Source organism: Humulus lupulus, chromosome 4, assembly GCF_963169125.1.
Source record: "Humulus lupulus chromosome 4, drHumLupu1.1, whole genome shotgun sequence".
NCBI lineage: Eukaryota > Viridiplantae > Streptophyta > Magnoliopsida > Rosales > Cannabaceae > Humulus > Humulus lupulus.
The window spans coordinates 12,778,324-12,798,540 of NC_084796.1; the positions used below are offsets into that span (position 1 = coordinate 12,778,324).

A 20,217-nucleotide genomic window follows, 5' to 3' on the forward strand; every position below is an offset into this window, starting at 1 on the left:
TCGGACGTTAGTCAAAGTGGATGCTTCGGGTCTGACTCCCATCATAGCTCGGAACTGCTTCTTGAAGTCTCTAGACAATTGATCCCACGAAGTTATAGAATGTCTCTTGTACTTCTCGAACCAACTCTTGGCAGGTCCGGCCAATGATGTCGGAAACAACATACATCTGAGCTCGTAACCCACGTTACTAGCTCTCATGATAGTGTTGAATGTACTCAGGTGGCTGCATGGGTCGGTTTTTCCTTCAAACGCTGGGACGTGAGGAATCCGGAACCCTTGAGGGAACTGAGTGTTAGAAATATTGGGAGCAAACGGCTCGAGCTCCTCATCCGAGTCCTCATATCGACCGTTCCCTCGTTCATTCTTCAAAAGCCTAAAGGCTTTTTCGAGCTGATCAATCCTTTCTTGGACTGGGTCCTTGGGTGGTGTTTGGAATTGATAGTCATTAATCGCGATCCCAGGCTCGCGTCTCCGTGAGGGATCTCTACGCCCATTCAGATGATTCCTAAGATCCGGATTTGTCTGATCTCCCTTTCCCCTGCTCTGATTCAGATGATTGCGCAGGTCGGGATGGCTCTTGTGATTTCCAGTATTTTTACGACCCCGGTCGTGTTTACTGACAGACCTAGTTTCTCCGGACTCATCACTGGTGAAACTCATCGATCGGTCATTTCGTGGTGGATCCTTTCTACGTCGCCTTGTCTCTGCAGTGCGAGATCGGGACGTCTGACTTCTCTCGGATGGCGCGCCTTTCCGCCCCTGGAACGTCTCCCTGTTTCCTTGTCTTTCCCCTGTACGCCCTTGATCCTGATCTCGACCAGGTTGAGCGTTCCAGCGGGGAGGTGAAGGATATCTTATGGGAGACGGAGGAAACCGTATAGGTGACGGTGGTTGTCGTCCTTGCCTCGGCCTGGAGGGTCCAGAATTTGCCCGAGATGGGCCAGTTGCGTTCGGTGCACTACCAGGAACCTGAGTCCGAGCCTCGGCAGGAGCTCGGTTGTTCTCAGTTCCTGCAGGCACTTCCACAGGTGGATTAGGCGGGACCCGAGCTCGGGTACTCCTCTGAGGCCTAGAAGGAGCAGATGGCTCTGTTGGTGCTGGAGGTTGTGCTGGCCTCCTTGTGGCAGCATTTTTTCGTGGACGTCCACGGGGCCTCCGGGGAGGAACGTGCACGTCCCTTGGAGGAGGGACTTGGTCTTCGCGCGGAAGCGGGGGCTGAGCCACCTGCGCCTCCGCGGCTATCCTAGTCAACTCATCGTTACGTTTGTTGGCATCTGCCAGCAGCTGTTTCAGCTGCCGATTCTCCAATTCTACAATAGGGACATAACGCTCAGGGTTATAGTACATGTCCTCATCCCTTGGTTGTGGAGGTGGTCCCCGGGAATCAGAGGACCCACTCCTTTCTTCAGCGTCCGGGTTCTCCATTGGTTGTTTTCCAGGACGCCTTGGGTAATTTTCTTCAGGAGTGTTCTGATTGTTTGCAGCCATGAATCTCTCAGGGATGAATGCTTAAGGCTCTCAATGAAAGCACCAAACTATTGATGCCGTTTTTCGTCAACAGATAAAAGAAGAGAGCACGTAAACAATTAAAGACAATGGCCAAAAGAAACAAACGAATCAAACACACGGTTTTTTACGTGGTTCAGCAGTTAAATCTGCCTAGTCCACGAGTCTCTGTTATTAATCTCAAGATTATCTCTGAACAATTCTTTAGCATGAATTCTCCAGAGTTTTCTCTCAAGGATCAGAATTTCGGTCCCTTACAATGGTGCATGGCTTCTCTATTTATAGAGAAGGATGCAGAATACTATCCCACATATTTTGGGTAGTTACTCTTTTGTGAATAAAATAAATGGCTTTAAATGCCTTTAATCAGATAAAAAAGGAAACGTCCCTGAAGACCAGGAAACGCATAACTGACTAAATAATATCCCACAATTCTTGGGGATTTACATCAATAAATGAGGATTACATCTCATGTTTACAATACTTGTAGATATTCAAGGTGGTCATAGCGTATCTCCAAGGCTTCAGCATCTCAGGTTTCACGTCATTGTGCGAGCCACTGACATCTCCCGAGCTAACATTGCTTTCGAGATAGTATATCGAGCTCGAGATCCCTGCTCCGAAGTTGTTCCTGAAGATGAGGGGCTCTCAGAGCTACCTTTCGAGATCGAGATCATTTCGAGGTCACTACATTCGAGGTCATGTATCATACTTTGCAGGCTCGATTTACAATCGTAGAGCATACCCTAACCCTCACGAGACCATTTAATGCGAACTCAGCTTTCGAGGTCATATTTACTATGGCTCGAAATCTGGGTATAACATGTAACATCATTTTTTTTCTTACTTTTTACATATTTAAACTCTTCATAAATTGAATATATAAACCAGTAGTAATTATCAACTATAATATATATTTGACTAGCTCGTATAATAGAAGCAAAACATGCAAAATCACATTAATGTGTTACCTGTAAGATTTTTAAAACAAAATAATAAAATTTCATAATATTAATATTCATGCGAATGCTTTTTTTTTTTTACATAATATATAACATTAATATAAATTCTAGATTATTATATTTTTTAATATTATTATTTGGCTACAAATCAAGAAAATTACAATAATAGCATACACAAATTTAATTTTTCTAATATTGGTGATATTATTGTATATAACTGAAATATTAGATGTGTTTAGAGAAATATTCCTATTAAATAATATAATTTTATTGGTTAATAAAATTTATATAACTTAAATATTCCTATTAAAGTTATCTCTATTTATCTCTAATTTAAACTTTGCTCCAGCTGAGAAAATTTTATTCTAATTTTTAATAATATATAGCTCAAATTTTTTTTTTTTTTCTAATGTGTGTATAAACTTACACCAATCATTTTTTTTTTTACTTCTCAATGATAGAAGTCTTTCTTTTTCACATCTCTTTATCAAAAATAAAAGATAAAACTATTCTTATTAATATTAACTTTAAATACAATATAAATCAATGGTTATAAAATGTATAATTTTATTATTTTTAAATAATTATTATTGTAAAATATCTCAAAAATATCATATTTTAATTTATTTAATTATTTATTATTTTTAAATTATAATTATTGTAAAATATCTAAAAAAATGTCATATTTTAATTTTTTTAATTATTTATTTTATTTTATTTAAGTTTAAATGATTTTTACAAACTACAGTTAAATATAAGAATATTATGTTAAAGTTAACATTAAAAAAATAAAAAACCGTTAAAACTAAGAATTTTTGTTATCTACACACTTTTTATATAGAAGATATATATAATATGATAACTTTTTTAAACATAAATGATAATTTTTTTAATAAAAATTAAGATAATGTATTATTATAATGATATCTTATAATATTTAAATTTATATTAATATAAGTATTAAATATTATTATAATACTAATATTTTATAATATTTGAATTTATATTAATATAATTATTAAATATATTATATATTACTATAATAATGATAATTTATAACATTTAAATTTATATTAATATTAATATAATTAATAAATATTTAAAATATTTCGTTAAAATTAATAAAATAAATCATTAAAATTAAAAAAAATTCGTTCTCTACCCATTTTTTTATATAGAAAAGATGCTGATGAATATGAATTTAATTATTACATACTTTTCCCCAAAAAAAAAAAGAGAAATTGTTGGTATGAAGAAAATTTTATGTGTATGTATGGTGAACGAAGTAGGTGGTCGGAAAAAGATACATCTTTTTATTGGATACAAGTAAATATTATTAATTGTGTTTGCTAAGTTTTTTTTTTTTTTTTTCTAGAGAAGTTGACAAAGAATGAAAAGAAGAAAGTATGGAAGGATGATTTCCATTCAGTCAGCTTATTGTCTAGCTTGAAATTATGTAAATCAATTTGTTAATTGTTTTTTTTTTTAAAAGACGACTAACAAAGAGATAGAAGCCAATACAACAAAAGCTTAGGACTTTCAAAGTTCCACTAAAGAGCAATATTTGTGGAGCAAGTCACTCTTCTCACTGAAGGGGTAACTAGAAATAATTTATAACTGTTGTGAAACAACAAAACAAACAAGAACTAAACAAAAGAATCAGTATTAATCAAGATAATAAAAACAAGAGTTTACTTGGTTCGGTTCATTCTGATGAACCTACTCCAAGGGTCTCAACAGCCAGGCTGGTAATCTTTATTCAATTAGAGTATTACAAAGAGACAGATTACACAAGAGACAAGCTCACAATCACCAAAGTTACAAAACCCAGAATTCTTCTCTCAAACAAAACAGAGACAAGCAGCACCTACCTCATCTCCCACCAGATCCCAGTTATCATGATAGAAAGAACTCCCAAACCCATCCGAACCAGGAGCCTTCCTCCCTGGTATGGAAAACATGGCATCTTTAACCTCTTGAATGGAGAAAGGTTTCTGAAGAATTCGAAAGTGCTCCTCTGAAAGTAATGGACCAGCAACCACCACTGAATGAAAAACCTTCCTTCTGTTGCTCATAGAGGTCCCTAATAAGTGCTGATAATAGCTCAGAAAAGCTTGTTGAATATCCCTGTGATTAATTTTTTAAACACTGGCATGCTTCTTAAAGAGATAAATACAACAACCATTACACTCATTCCTAAAATCAAATGTCCGAATAGTGTCCAAGACTTCAGGCCTATATCTTGCTGTAATGTGATTTATAAGGCAGCTACCAAAATTATTTGCTCGCGGTTAAGGCAAATTCTCCCTGAGTTAATAGCTGAAAACCAAGGTGGTTTTGTTCATGGGAGATATATAGCTTATAATATTATGGTCTATCAAGATATTGTTAGGCATTATGGAAGGAAGAATTGCAAACCAAGTTGTATGATTAAAATTGATTTGAGGAAAGCTTATGACACTATTGAATGGGGATTTATTGAAGAAATGCTTGTTGCTTTTCACTTTCCTTGGAAGTTCATTGATCTCATCATGGTGTGTATCAAAACCCCAAGATTTTCCTTATTACTTAATGGTGAAATGCATGGTTTTTTTTAGTCCAAGAGGGGTTTGAGACAAGGTGATCCGATGTCCCCGCTCCTATTTGTGCTTGGCATGGAGTATTTGTCTAGAATAATGAGAGAGGTGGGTTCTCGGCATGGTTTTAAATACCATGACAGATGTGATTCTTTAAAATTGAATCATATGTGTTTTGCGGATGATTTGTTGTTATTCTGTCATGGAGATTTCCTTTCCATCCTTTTGTTATTGAAGGGCCTGAAACGTTTTTCATTGACTTCTGGTTTGCTGCCTAATGAAGAAAAATCGACAGTTTATTGTAGTGGCATGCAGGAGGCAGAGGTGTCCCGAGTGCTGGAAATGTCAGGATTTACTCGAGCTTATCTTCCTTTCAGGTATCTTGGCAGCTCAAAAAAAAATTCAGCAGCTGAGTGTAATGGTATTCTTGAGAAAATGGTTGCTAGGATCAAAGTTTGGAGCACAAGGAACTTGTCTTATATGGGAAGAGCAACCTTAATCAACTCTGTTTTAATTACTATTCACTCTTTTTGGGCTCAAATAATGATTCTTCCTAAAAGATTATTAAGGGAGGTTGAAGTTGTTTGCAGAGCTTTTCTTTGGAAGGGTCTGGCTGGCAGTAATAGCCCGGGTTTAGTAGCTTGGCATCATGTGTGTTTGCCCAAGAAAGCTGGGGGTTTAGGCTTTAGGAAGGTTATTTATTGGAATATGGCTGCAATGGGGAAGTATGTTTGGGCAATTGCCACCAAAAAAGATAATTTGTTTGTGAAATGGATTAATAGTGTCTACTTGATGGACAAAAACTGGTGGGATTACCAGGCGCCTATGGATTGTAGCTGGTATTGGAAGCGGTTAGTTGCTGTCAAAGATGCTTTCAAAGCTAAGGCTGATCTGTCTAAATTTGCAGCTTTGAGGTGTAGCATTAAAGTTGGTCATGACCTATTGTTTGAGCAACCTCTTGCTGTTAGCTGGAGCAAAATTGTTTGGGATAGGCTGAGCATTCCGAAGCATAGGTTTGTGCTTTGGCTGGTAATGTTGCAGAGGCTGCGTACTAGAGATCAGTTGCATAAGTTTCAGCCTCTAATGGATCAATCTTGTTTGCTATGTGGTGATGGTATTGAGAGCATTGGTCATCTCTTTTTTCACTGTCATTACAGTAGTGTCTGTTTGCAGAAACTTAAGCAGGGGTTGGGTTGGAATTCGGCCTCTTTAAACCTGGTGCATTTAATTAGTTGGATTCATAAAGCTAAGAAGATGAGTGTTATTCGGAAGAGCTTTTTGTATGCTGCGCTTGCAGCTCTTGTTTATCACCTTTGGAGAGTTCGAAATGATGTGTTCTGGAACAACAAGTTATGGCTTGTAGATAATAATGTACAAAGAGTAATTAGGGAGCTTCAGGTTAGGATCACTCTTGTAATGCCTAAAAAGGCTCAAACCATAGATAGAGAATGGGTCTCAAAGATTAGTAAAAATTAGTTGTATTTGTGGTTAGATTGGTTGGATTTGTATTGGTTGGTTGTAACCTTTGGCTGTTGAGTAATACATTGATTCTTATTCATCAAAAAAAAAAAAAAAAAAAACAGAATTCTCACCAAACTCTCTCACTAAACTCTACTCACCAAGAACTCTTTTCAAACTTTACAATGTTATTATATCTCAATAATAAACTAAGCCTTACAATATATATACAATCAAAAAAGGTTGTAACTAAAATAACTGTCTTAGTGAGTGCACACGTGTACCAGCTTACTTAAGTGGCTGAATCACATTTCCAACAATAACGTTTAAATTCCCACAAAGTTTTGCTAAAAATAATATCAAGTGAGACCTATAGACAACTAAATAGAAACTCGAAGAATTGATTCTCCAAAGCCACTTCAATAAAGCTCGAATTTATGCTTCCCTGGAAAAACCAATGAAACACTAAAATAAATAGATAGATAAAAGTGATTAGCAATGTAAACAAAGTCTTAATATTGGGAGAAAAACCTCCCAAATCATTTATTTTATGAAAAACTGCAACTTAATTGTTATGTCTTTGAAGTTGAAGTTATCATTTTTAGATTTAACTTATTCATTATGTTCAATGATTAGGGCTTTCTCTTTCATAGCACAAATCAATAATGGTACAAGACTATTTAAAAAAAAGTACTAAACTAGTCTAGAAAGACACATGACTAGCTATGGTACAAGAAGAGCCTAAGGCACAAGACAAATCTAATCATAGCACAAGGCCTTTTTTTTTTTTTTTTGAAGGTAAGGAAATTTCAATTAATAGGTAAATCGGACATAGTCCATTACATGAAGATATTGCTCATAGAGCATGATCAACAATAATAGGTTTTCCAAGTCGTTTACAATAAAAAGGAAGAAAACCCTAACAGCTACCCAAACTAAAGGTCCAATAAGCCGCCAGCTATCGCGCATCAAAAGAATGTGAGGTAAAATAGGTTTATAAACCAAATGAGCATATGACAGATTTATCCCACTAATGACAATCATCCAAAAAATTTCCAATAAAATTTGGGAAAAAATAAACCCATTATTCAAACAAGAAATAAGGGCAACACAGCAACGACCAACTATACTCATGAAAATCGACTCAAGAGAATGATAATTCACGAAGCACAGGGTCAATAAAGATAAAGATTATGGACTCCCCCGGATCTAAAGGTGAAGGGAAGCATGATCAAGATCCCTGTATAAGCAAACTGAGCAACTCGATGAAACACCAACCACCCAAAAGGACACATAACCATTCTCCCAAACACTTAAAATAACCATGCACCAAACAAAATAAGCTTCACCAAAATCATCATGGATCCCCGCAAAGGAACAATGGACCGATGAAGGGTGAACAACACCATTATTAATTAAGAGTAACACAAATGAAATCAAGGTAAATAAACAACGAGACATATTAAATAAAAAGACAATAACCCCTTCACACCATACCATCCATCCCAACACCACCCGCCCTTGATTCAACCTGAAATGCCAAACCCCATCGGCACCATAACCCACCAGTGCACAGAGCAGAAACTGGCCACCCTAGCGAGATAGCCACAGACAGAGACGATCGAAGAAGGAGAAGACCAAGCAAGAACCAGTAGCAGTAGATTAGTGTATGAGAAAGAAAGGCAAAAAGGTTGCTTGTGGCATCACTAATAGCCTCTCAGTCAAAGCCTTGCTGGAGGCTAGAGGCAGACTAGTGAAGCCCCGACCAAGAGGACACTATGTGGCGGCAGCTAAGGTTTCAGAAGACCCTATGTGAGAGAGAATACAAATAAAAAAGAGTTATGTATGTTTTTGTTAAAATCTGATATAACCATACACAAGGTTGAAAGCCCTAAATATGTCATAAATTTGAACCACAATACTATAAAAACAACATAAAATGCACATTGATGTATATAGTATATAATCAAAACTCATAAATTCACATTTAAATGAAATATAAAAATTTATGTATTCAAACCTCCCAAATATCAAAATGGAATAAACAAGAATGATATATAAGGCTAATTTTATTCATAATTTTTCTATATCTTCCTAATTAAACTAATTTATTTTTCATGAAAATATAAATAAAATAAATATAATTAATTAATTAAATGAATAAATAAAATCTTAGGAAATTTTCAAAAATACATATATATAAAAATTATAATTCACGTATACTGTAAATGAATAAGTAACTCAAAACTACATAAATAAAAGTTTTTTATTCAAAATTACGGTCTTTTCTTCTCACCCAGTGACAACCATTGTCGATGGCAATGTGAGCTTCAATTTTCAACCGAAAATTAATCCTTCCAAATCCAAATCATGAAAGCAACCAAAATCATTTTAAATTCCAAAAGACTAACAAAATCCGAGATCGAAAACCAAACTAGAATCAACTATTTTCATGAACCATCCATTCTGATCAACAACTATTTTCATGAACCAGCCATTTCGATTGGTGACCTCTGCAAATAGCAACAACCTCTGCAACCCAGCCCAATCCACTTGATTTCGATACTCATCAGTACCAGTCTTAGCCACGACGTTGCCTTTTGTAGTTGAGTCTTCATCGACAGTATCCCAACCCACTCCGCCTCCGGGGCTTTGTCTCCTTCTTGTTTTCACTGCCACCAACTACAAGGTATCCTACTACTACTACTACTCACTCATTGAAAATATCTTTGAAATTTTTTAATATTTGAGCTTGTAGTTTTTTTTTTAACTTTTGAATCTTTAGACTTGTTTCACTCTAAATATATATATATATATATATATATATATTTATATTTATATATGTGAGTGTGTGTGTAAATGTCACTGTTAGATAACTTGGAGTAGATAGCAAAATAAATATTTTCTCAATTTGATGTGAATCTTTTTGAATGTCAAAGTTAATCTTTCATTTGTGTTTTTCAGCTTATTTAATGACAAAGCAGAGGGGATGTTTTTTAAGTTGGGCATTTCCAAAAAATTGTTCATTTTTTCTCCCAAATTCCCAATATTGCAATGGTTTTGATCCTTTGTCAAAATACATTTTTTGTTTTGATTATTCTTATGTGTATATATATATATTGATAGAAATTTCTGTATAAATTGATAGAGCTATTAGCTGTTGTTTAACGCCCAAAATATGACTACCATTAAGTGGTAGTTGTAGTAAGATCGGACAGTCGATCCACAAGGAGGTAACCTAAGATCAAAATATTAGTATAAAATAACACAAAAAAGTTAGTAACAAGAAACAAATAAAATTGTAAATGTAAAGAGGTTTGAGATTTTGGTATTGTCTTTTTGATAAAGTGATAAAATGAGATAAATAAAATAAATGTAAGATGTAATCAAGAGTTTGAGAAAAGGAAATGTTTCAAGAATCATCCATATGCTTGTTTAGTTACTTGGTTACTTGATTTACAAAAATACACAAGTAAATAGTTCACATCCCAACATTTACTTGGAAAATCTAACATTAAAGTCTATATTCTTTTCTAACAAAAGTTCATTTGAGTTATAAAGTTCTTTACTTTAAAAGCACAATGTTAATCTTATGAAAAATCTAAAAATGGCAAAATACCCAAGGGCAATAATGCAATAAAAGATTAGACATACAATTATGTATCAATATTACTTTTACTAATTAGAAGCACATAGAAAGAGCAAGACTAATCCTATATACTATTAGCATAAGTAAATAAAGATAACAAAATAGAGATGGAGATGAAGGAACATAAATAACTCAAATATTTTACATTAAGAACATAGTAAATCAAAGTAGCAAAATAACATCACTAGCATATGGAATCGTCCCTAACCTTCCTAGGAAGATTAAACCATTATGCTCATGATTCTCACAAAATTCTAAGAAGAAAATATGAAAAGAAAGTGAGTAGAAATTTTGCTATAGTTTCTTTACTTTAAAAATTACATAGAAATTGTGAAGAAAGAGTCCTTATTTATATAGGGAAAAAATGACTAAAAAGAAATTAAACAACAAAATGGGGTTTACAAAATAAATCTGAAATATTAATAATAAAATATGATTTTGAAAAATCAAATCTTATTATAAATATTAACTTAGTTATTTTGGTGTATGGTCAAAATACCATTTTTCTAAAGCACCAAAAAAGATGAGCTTTAAAGCTCAAAATGTCAATTTTGCAAGGCCCAAAGTGCACAAAAAATTGGGCCAAAGATGGCTGGTGGCAGCTGGTAAATTGACTCATTCCCAGCCAATGGGAAGGCGCCTCGTAGACGCTGGCTGGGGAAGAGGGGGCCGAACCGGGTCGGGTCACTGGGCTGCTCGCGGGTCAGGCGCTGCTGGGCTTGTTGGGCCGCTGGAGAGATCGGGCATTGAAAGTATTTGTATGGGAATGATTACACTCTTGGAGTTGGAAATGTAACAGTTTACACTAAAATGAGAAAAGATAAACTTTTTAGAATAAGTAATTTGAACAAATATTGATCACAAGATAGGCAAAGCAACTTATTGGAATTCAAATGACAAACAACCTAAGTAGAGAGTTCCATATCATTTTGTTGCCCCTGGCAGGACTCCAACAAATAAGAGAAAGACAATAATAAAGGAAAAAGTCAAAAACATTTTTCAATTTTGTTTATAGTGTATAAAATTTATTAATGTATTTTAGAAACAACATTTCTCTTATGTGTCTTAAGAAGGCATTCAGATGCTTAATTTTCATTTATTCATATATCTAAATAAAAGATGAGTATGCTAAGTAGAGAGTTCATTTTTTTTCTTTTTCTTTTTCATATATATATATATATATATATATAGATAATATTGTTATGTATTAAGTTCAAGTATTCCAAACCAAACAATCAAATCTTTTACCAAAATTGAACTTTCTTTACTGGTTACTATTATTGTATCTTAGTTACTTCGTTATATACATCAATTTTCTATGCAATTATATATAAATTGTCTGTTTGTGAAAACAGTGCTAAAATCAATTAATAGCAATATTGTAGAAAAGTCACAATAATTTGGGTATCAATAGAGTTTTAAATTTGTAAAGGGTTAATGATTTTTAAAATATTTAAATTTAAGAAATTAACATATGGTTAAAGAGAATGAAAATCATCAAAATCCTAATTGTTATTCACAGCCGCCCACATGTTTTAAAATTAAAGAGTTCATGTTTAGTTGTTTACTATATACAAATTGTAAAATTGAATATATAAAATTTAGATTACCGTATAAATTAAATAATACATAAATACAAATATAATAATTTAATTAATAACGTAAATATGGAAAAATAATCTAAAAATTCGTATATGGGATAATTTCCCTAAAATCTTTACCGAAAAATAGGAAACCAGAAAATCAACGTAAATTTGTACATAGAATAGGAGGAAAAACAATTAACCCTATAAAACCTCATCAAACCAATTTTAATAAATATACATTTTTAACCAGTAAATTAAAAATGCAATTATAAAATTAAATTTAAAAAACCACCCATAAAGAAAATGTATTCCCTTTAGGTATCATTGAAAACCTTAGGTAACAATTTAGAAACACTACTAACAAAAAGAACTTAATTACCAAATTAAAAATGAGCACAAACGTTCAATAACCAAATGTTACCAATAAATTCTAAAATAAAAATAAAACACTTATAGTAACAACCTAAATAATAAAGTGGTAACTGAAAAATTTATTACTCAATAATTAAAATTAGTGGCAAAATTTAATTTCTGGAAACTCAAAGAACTCAACCAAAAGAATAGAACAATTAAAAAACCAGAGGTCCAGAGGTGATCGGAAATTTAGACAGTCCATTTTGAAATTTATGTGCATATATCATTACTCAACAATCAAAAATCAAAAATCAAACTTATACCATACTACCTAGAGGAGGATAAAAAAAGTTTTATTTTTTAACATTGAGAAGGATTCAAAAATCAATATTATATTTCAATAAAAAAATCATACTATATCATTTACATGTTCATACAAGTAAATTGTATCAGCATCACTTTCTTTAGACTAGTATACAACCTAAAAAATCCATAGCAGAAACATCAATCAAATTACTAGAGAAAATTATTCACAACAAACAATTTGACAGTTTGTAATCTTGAAACTATTGCTATATCTCTTTTGGGAACCATCAAAACTTCCCATGAACTGTGACTTAGAATTGCTTGAACCAAGTTCTCAACAAGTGTTCTAACATTCTCACTTATTCAAGTCATCTGATTAATATGTCCCTCTTGAGAATATTGAACAGAAGCAGAACGTATCATATTAACTAGGACCTCATCCAGATCTTCAAGTTCACCAGAATCACATAGTTGCCGAAAGAAAGGAGCAACGCATGTTGCTGCGAGCTCAGCCAACTTCCACAGAGAGAAACTGGCTGCGATTTGGAGTATTTTAATAGGCAGTTCTCTCGATGAATCAAGATGCGACACAATCACATTTGAGCAGGCTTCCTGAGCAATCTCTAAAACCCAAAACTCGGCAAGCCAAGAGAGTTCGATATATGGTTCAAGCTCATATAGCTTCTCTTTAATACTCATATTCTCCCACATACATCCAGATGGAGGATTTGGAATCTCATCAGAGTAGAACCAGGCTACTAATTTAACCATTGCTTCCCAGCTAATCGGAACCTTGATAGTTTGTGAGTGGCTGCAACCATAAATAATGATTGAAATGGCAAGTTGAGGTAATAATTACAAAGAATATTATAATAGAAAAGTGAAAAAAAAAATCTAAACAAAAATATGAGGAGAAAAAGAAGATGAGAACTGAATTGCATGCCAAATTCCTTAGTATTTTGCCAGTTTGTAATTGTACAAGCATATCTTCAACATAAATAGCATTGTGAACCAAAAATGGAAAATTCCTAGTTTGATTTGGATATGCCAAAAGAAATACAATTACCTCTCCTGCATTCCTGAATTAAACAAAGCCCGCAGATAATCACAACTTGCAGATAAAATAACTTTATGAACATGCATATGTGGCACCGAAATAGGGCAAATATCACAACCCCAGCTTTGCATTTCAGTTGATTTAGCTTCCAAGATGACATCCCTGAAATAAGACAATATAGTCGCATGCAGGGTTTAAATATCTTCTCTAATATCTCTCTTACAGTCTACAAATCATCTTTAAGCCAAAAAGACAACCAAATGCAGGTTTAATGGACGTGTTCCTTTGGAAAAAAAAAAATCAGTGAGAAGAGAAACATACGAAAAATGTTGTCCAAGTGAGCCAAGAGCAGGAGAAAGATCAGATGTGGGGAATGGAATACCCCATCTTGGAAATTTCCTACAAAGCATTTGCAGCAGAGGCTGAAGATTACTGCATTTAGCAAGTCTTTTCAACTTTTTCAGTTGTCCTTCATCTGCTTGTAAATATCCCATATATACAAAGTCCAACAGCTTCAACAAAGCCTGGTGATCAACGTGAGCAGATAATCGAATTTCTTTTTGAAAATCTTCTCCCATAGAGCTTGGTACTGAAGAGTAGGCTGTTTTGTCACTTCGATGGAGCTTTTCAAAAGGTAATAAAGATGGGCATCGGACAGCAAGAATAACACCATGAGCACTCAAACATTCTCCACTTGCAAGCATGAGCCTTATATCTGTGTGATAGTTCTCCCTAAGTGCCTTGCCAATTCTTTTGCCCAATTTATTCGGAAAACCATACAATCCAAAAGAACTAAGAACATAAGAAGCAAACCACTGAACTCCAGGACTATATGTGTTAGTACAAACCTCCTGAAGATTGTTTAGCAGTTCAGCTACACTACACTTCATTCTACCACAAGATATTTCTTGGTTATTTACCACTTGTCCAGAATGCTTTATCAACTCAGCTAGCCCCCACAAACTATACAGCATAAGACGGTCTTTGCCTCCCCATTCTTCTGAAGAAACATAGCAACAAGCCCTCTCAAGGAATGCATTATGCAAATAAGGAGCAAAGCTAACCCTTTCCAAATCAATATTTTTGCTTAAGCACCACCTTGCAAAACCTAATAGTATATTCATCCCTGAAAATTCAAGAACCCATTGTCGAGACTCTTGCAAACCTATATAACATGCCAAAGCCATTAAGTAAATGGTGATCTGTAGTCTATCGAAATTCTTCCTAGATGATACATACTCTAGGGTAGATAACAAATGTTTCAAAATGTCCTTGCCATTTGGCCTTAGTAATTCAGACAGTCTGAATGTTGCCTTTAATACAATATATTTGCAGGGAGAATTAATCATCATCAAAACAGTCTGAGTGGCTGATTCACTTCGCAAGATATCAGCAGCATCACTTTGACATAGTCTGTGTCGCTTCTCAATTGCATCAACAAAGGCCGAGCTGCCATAATATAAAGATAAATAAGCAATGATGACTATAAATGTATTGACCATTAATTTTTATGTTGTATCACAAGAAAAAGCAGTACCAACAATGTTTAAGAATAAGACAATACCATGAAAATGTGATGAGCACATCAATGTAGCGATTATTTCCATGTATCTCAGGGTTAAAACCTTCCTCACAATGTATAGCAAGCCATCCAAGAATATCCCATATATAATTCCTCAAAACAAGATTATAAGAAGAGCTAAGACCCTCCTGTGCAATAGATATCTCCTCTTCCAGTGTCAAACAACTTTGAAGCAGTTTGTTATGAGAATTTTCTAGGAGAAGACCAATGAGGACTTTGTCGATCCCATGTTCCCAGAAATAAATATGATGCTTCCCTCCCCAACGTGTTATTAGAGCCAAGCGACATGCCTCTACTACCAAATATATCCGTTCACCAGCAACCTTTCCTGATTTCTTGCTCCACTTGCTCATTTCAGAAAGTGTGGCTTGAATAATAGGCTCACAACATAGGTCCATCATTTTGAAAAATCTTTGTTCATTTATCTGACCAAAAACATTATAAGTTCACTTAATACATTGAGATAACTTTGAAATGGTCGTACTAGAATCACTTTGAAGAAAGCAATGTACTGTAATTACAGCTAAGCATTGAGAAAGCTTGAATGCTTCCATACGAACAGATTGAGGTTGTGACATGTCCATGCATTGCACCACCATTTTCAAGAGGGTCTCTCCATTTTCCAGAAGTTTCATTGCCCCACTACCACATAAAGCTGGTAAAGATAAGAAAAAAAAAACTTTCTTGACTAATTCCAACTTCACAAATTTCTCTTAGTTACAACTTTGATAAATAAGAGAAAAGAAAAAGAATAGGTAAATACCTATGGAAGAAAGTAACTTCCAAACTTCCACTTTATCACAAAAAACTGGCTTTACAAGAATGTCCATTAAGGTTCTCATCAGAATAGCATCACTCCAGACAGGAAATCTAGACAGAGGCCATCTCTGTAGTATTGTACTTAACAGTGAAGCCATCTGCTGGAAATGTTCAAAAGGTTCTGTACCTCTAGAGAAAGACCGAATATTACTAATTACATGAAGTACACTTTCTTTTCTCTTGAGAACATCCCAAACTGCCTTTTCATTCTTAATACTCAGTTTCGAGAGAATGTTATTTAGCGCATTGGCACATGACGTAGCAACGTCTGTTTGGTGGTAAGATAACAAGGATGACAAAGGACTAACAAGATCTAACACATAAGACTGTAGAATTGAGTAAGGTAAAATGCTAACCAATTTTAGGGTCACATTTGCTGTCATGCTCAATATGGTCATGTTTTTACATTCAAGAATCCATACTAATGCTTCAACTACATCACCTATAGAATCCTGAAAATGAAATTGTTTCAAAACAACCACAAGAACTAGACTTTCCTTAGACCTCATACAACAATTCTGGTACTATAGCATACCTTAATAAGTGGATGGTGTAAAGAATCTCTAGAAAGAGAATCAAGAAACGCCAAAATAGAGCGAACGACATGTCGTTGAATCTGAATATCGGCACACTGCCATTTACTTTCATGCTTTTCATGAGACCTGCAACAACATAAGATTGTTTAGCAAGTACAAAAGCCAATGGCTCAATCCAACTACACCATAGTTCCAACCAAACCCAGTTGAGATGTACTAAATCTAAACCCGAACCATACATAGTTATACCTTATTCATGCCCCAACCCATATCTTAATCTTAATTCAATTCAAACTCACCCAACAACAAAACAAGGAATAGTTCGAACTATATGCGTTCTCCCAAATAAAGTATTCAGCACGAAATCTATGACAATTTTCATTGAATGAAATAAAAACTAAAACTTGTTAGTGAAAAAAGTGACCTGGTTCCCAAGTTGAGAGCTTGGTGGAGACGATGATGGAGGGTGTGAGTGTGGTCGCTGATAGAGCGCATGTTGTCTGGGCCGCGTTTGGAAGATCCCATATTCTTGTTTATGTTTTGGATAATCCGCTATTGTCTTGCATCAACCTCCAATTTTAGCGGCAAACGAAAACACAACCGCCATAGTCCTGAGTTCTGTCTCTCTGTTCTTCTTTGTATTTAATAATCTCTCTCTCTGTCTCACCTGTTCGAGTTCAATCACGTGAGCCTTGTTCTTCTCACGTGCAAAACGGGTATTGTTAGGATGTAAACGGCCAATGGTGTGACATTTTGCGAAATGACAACATCCAAGGGGTTAATTTGTATTAACATGTCTTAGTACTTAATCATTAGTAAGTATTGTACCAAGTAACTATTAGAATATATTGTTATATTAATTAGAATTATCAAAAAATATTAATTCTAAATAAAGTCAATATTGATATTAATTGACAGATATTCTCAATATGGTCAATATTTAAGGTAGATATTTAATATTGAGATACCTGATATTTCATATCATATTAAATGTCACATTAATTGTAGCAAAGACTTTGATGAAATGCTTTACTTATATAAGTTTAGAGTTCTGGTCACCAAGCTCATGGTTCATACTCATACTCTATCTAAAGAGCTAATGAGAGTTTGGAAGTCCATTACCCTCTCTAACTATCTTTTCATTTTCTTTTACAGATCTAAAGACTTTAGATCGAGGTTATCAAATCAATGGCTGGAGGTATAATTTATCGATCTCCCTTATTTATTATTTTTTTGTAACAATCCTATACAGTTTATATAAGTTTAGGGTTCTAGTCCCCAAGCTCATGGCTCATTTTCATACTCCATCTAAAGAGCTAGTAAGAGTTTGGAAGTCCATTACCCTCTCTAACTATCTTTTCATTTTCTTTTGCAGATCTAAAGACTTTAGATCGAGGTTATCAAATCAATGGCTGGAGGTATAATTTATCGATCTCCTTTATTTATTTATTTTTTTTTTTTTTGTAACAATCCTATACAGTTTATTCCGCATATTAAGATTATTAATGCATCTAGATTAAATTAATCTTACATTTGGTATCAAGAGCCATGTTTGGAAGTCCTTGATATTGTTGCATGGATATAGATATATATATATGATTTATATATGTTTTATTTTCGTATATACACATATTCATTAATGTATATAATTTGTATATTTGTGTTATTATTGCATTTTATTGTTAGAAATGCTTTATTTATTAAATTTTTAACACTTTTTGGCAATAAAACTAAAGAATTTGTTTCATCATATATGCGCAAATTTTGTTGTTATTTCAAATTTAATTTTCCATAAAGAATAACATTAGAAATCATTTAGTTTATGTTTCTAATGATTTTGTGAAAGAAAAAAAAATGAGTTTGAAACTTAAAAAAACAAAGCTTTTAACAATTTGCATATTTATTCATGGTCAAAACCTAAGGAAAATCAAAGTTTGATTTCTAGTTGTTTCTTTAGCAACCTGAGGTTGTAAATCTTCAAGTTCATGATTTTTTAATTAATTTCTGCATTAAAATCGAGTTTCCCCAAGGCAGAAACTAAAAAAAAAACAAATGAAGAAAAATTTGAAAATTAAAGTTTTTAAAATATTTTTGGAATTAATATTTTTCTTGATTTCTACATTAATTTAGCCAATAAATTTAATTTTTTTAATTTTGATTAGTTTAATTAAGCATACAATTTTTGTAATTTATATGTTATTTGGAAATTAATTAAAATAAGAATTTTTTTTATTTGGTATATTTATTGCATGATTTATTGAGCATGTAATAGTGATAATTGTACTAATTTGAGTATGTAATTACATTTAATGTTTTACAATTAAGTTTTAGTACAATTATTTATTAATTTACCAAATATTGAGTAATTGATTTATTGTCTCATTAAGCATTAATTTTTGAATTAATTCTGCCATTTAATTATTTATGGAATCATTGAATTTATTTTTATCATACATATTGTTGACCGTGTTTTTGGCCAACGACGCGTAGACGTCAAAACGACAAAAACCTTCAAGAGAAATAAACGGCACAGACAATTTTTATAGTGGTTCAGCTCCAATGTATTGGTAATAGCCTAATCCACTTAGAGTTATGATTATAGATCTACACTCAAGATCAGATGAACCTGAGTCAACTGAGTTTCTTCAGTGCAGATTACAAGAATACAAGAGTTCTCTCGATACAATTACTCTCCCTCTAGAAAATTAGAATTTGGAACCCTTTTTATGGTGCCATAAGCCTTGAATTTATAGGCTCAGGACCGTACAGATGATATCCCCCGTAATCAGGATATTTTATTATTCTTACTATATTTAATTAACAATAATATTCAAAATACAACGATACACTACATTTATGGGATAATCTGAGAGATTCCCACGCAGGTAAGACCGATTCTTATTGAAGTTATTTCTGGGATCTTTTGCGTAGCCCTGCTCTGTCTAGTCGATCCACATCACATTCAGGCTGGTTGGCCAAACCTTCACTGGTCGACCAAACACTTTACTGGGCGGACATGCACCTGACTGGTCAACCAAGGTCATGCCTGGGCAAACAAACATGTGGCCGGTCGGACATGGTCATGACTGGGCAAACAAACATGTGACTGGTCGGCCAAGGTCATAACTGGTCGGTCATGACACTTGACTGGCCAGTCAAAATTCTTCACTGGTCTACTGGGTCACTCTTAAGCCAGATTATCCAACCATTCCTTGCCATTTGTCATTTCTATTGCCACGTCATTGTTTTCAAATTTTGGGGATAACATTTGCCCCCCGAGTTTATTATCTGATATTCTCACATAATAAACCTTTTTCTCCACTACTGACAGCATAATAAAAAAAATCCAATTGTTCATTTTCCTGCCCATGCAACAAACTACGTCTCCATAGCAGACCACGATCATTGGAATTAACTGCTCACAATCGTGGGGAGAAAAAATGCTCAAGGAATTCCAATGGTCTAAAAATAAGTGGCAATTTCCACTTTTTTTTTCTTTAAATAGACCCATGTGTTCCCATATTCTCATAAGCAAAATAGAGCAAAAATTTCTCTCTTCCTTCATCTTTTCCTCTCTTTGGCCGAATACCTTATAACTCCTTTTCTTGGCCGACAGTTCAAGAACATCAAGGGAAAGCTCCCATTTCTTCAAGCAAATCAAGGGTTCTTCAAGATTGGGTAAGTCCTTCTTCTTCATCTCCACTTAGGTTGTTGTTTTTCTTTTTCAAAACTTCAAGAAAATATGGGTGTTGGCCGAAACTTCATAGGACACTTTCCCCTTGAATTTGTGTATGAATCTTTGAAATACAATGTGTTTTGTGGCTGT

At 34.0% G+C, this 20,217-nt stretch overlaps 1 protein-coding gene across 2 annotated transcripts; it reads right to left on the reverse strand.

The window, feature by feature from the left end:
* Positions 1–12,465: 12,465 nt before the first annotated feature.
* On the reverse strand, positions 12,466–17,065 carry LOC133829981 (BTB/POZ domain-containing protein At1g04390). 2 transcript variants are annotated; one of them, XM_062259853.1, is made up of 8 exons: positions 16,816–17,065; positions 16,391–16,517; positions 15,800–16,307; positions 15,558–15,691; positions 15,019–15,461; positions 13,776–14,903; positions 13,464–13,616; positions 12,466–13,208 (listed from the first exon to the last, which is right to left on the reverse strand). In XM_062259853.1, exons 1-8 carry the CDS (start codon positions 16,914–16,916, stop codon positions 12,761–12,763), a joined length of 3,042 nt encoding a protein of 1,013 aa, XP_062115837.1. In that variant the 5' UTR covers positions 16,917–17,065; the 3' UTR covers positions 12,466–12,760. The 2 variants fall into 2 exon arrangements, with proteins under 2 accessions (XP_062115837.1, XP_062115838.1); XM_062259854.1 differs by having other exon boundaries at positions 15,800–16,297; positions 16,816–17,064.
* Between the last annotated feature and the right edge of the window lie 3,152 nt (positions 17,066–20,217).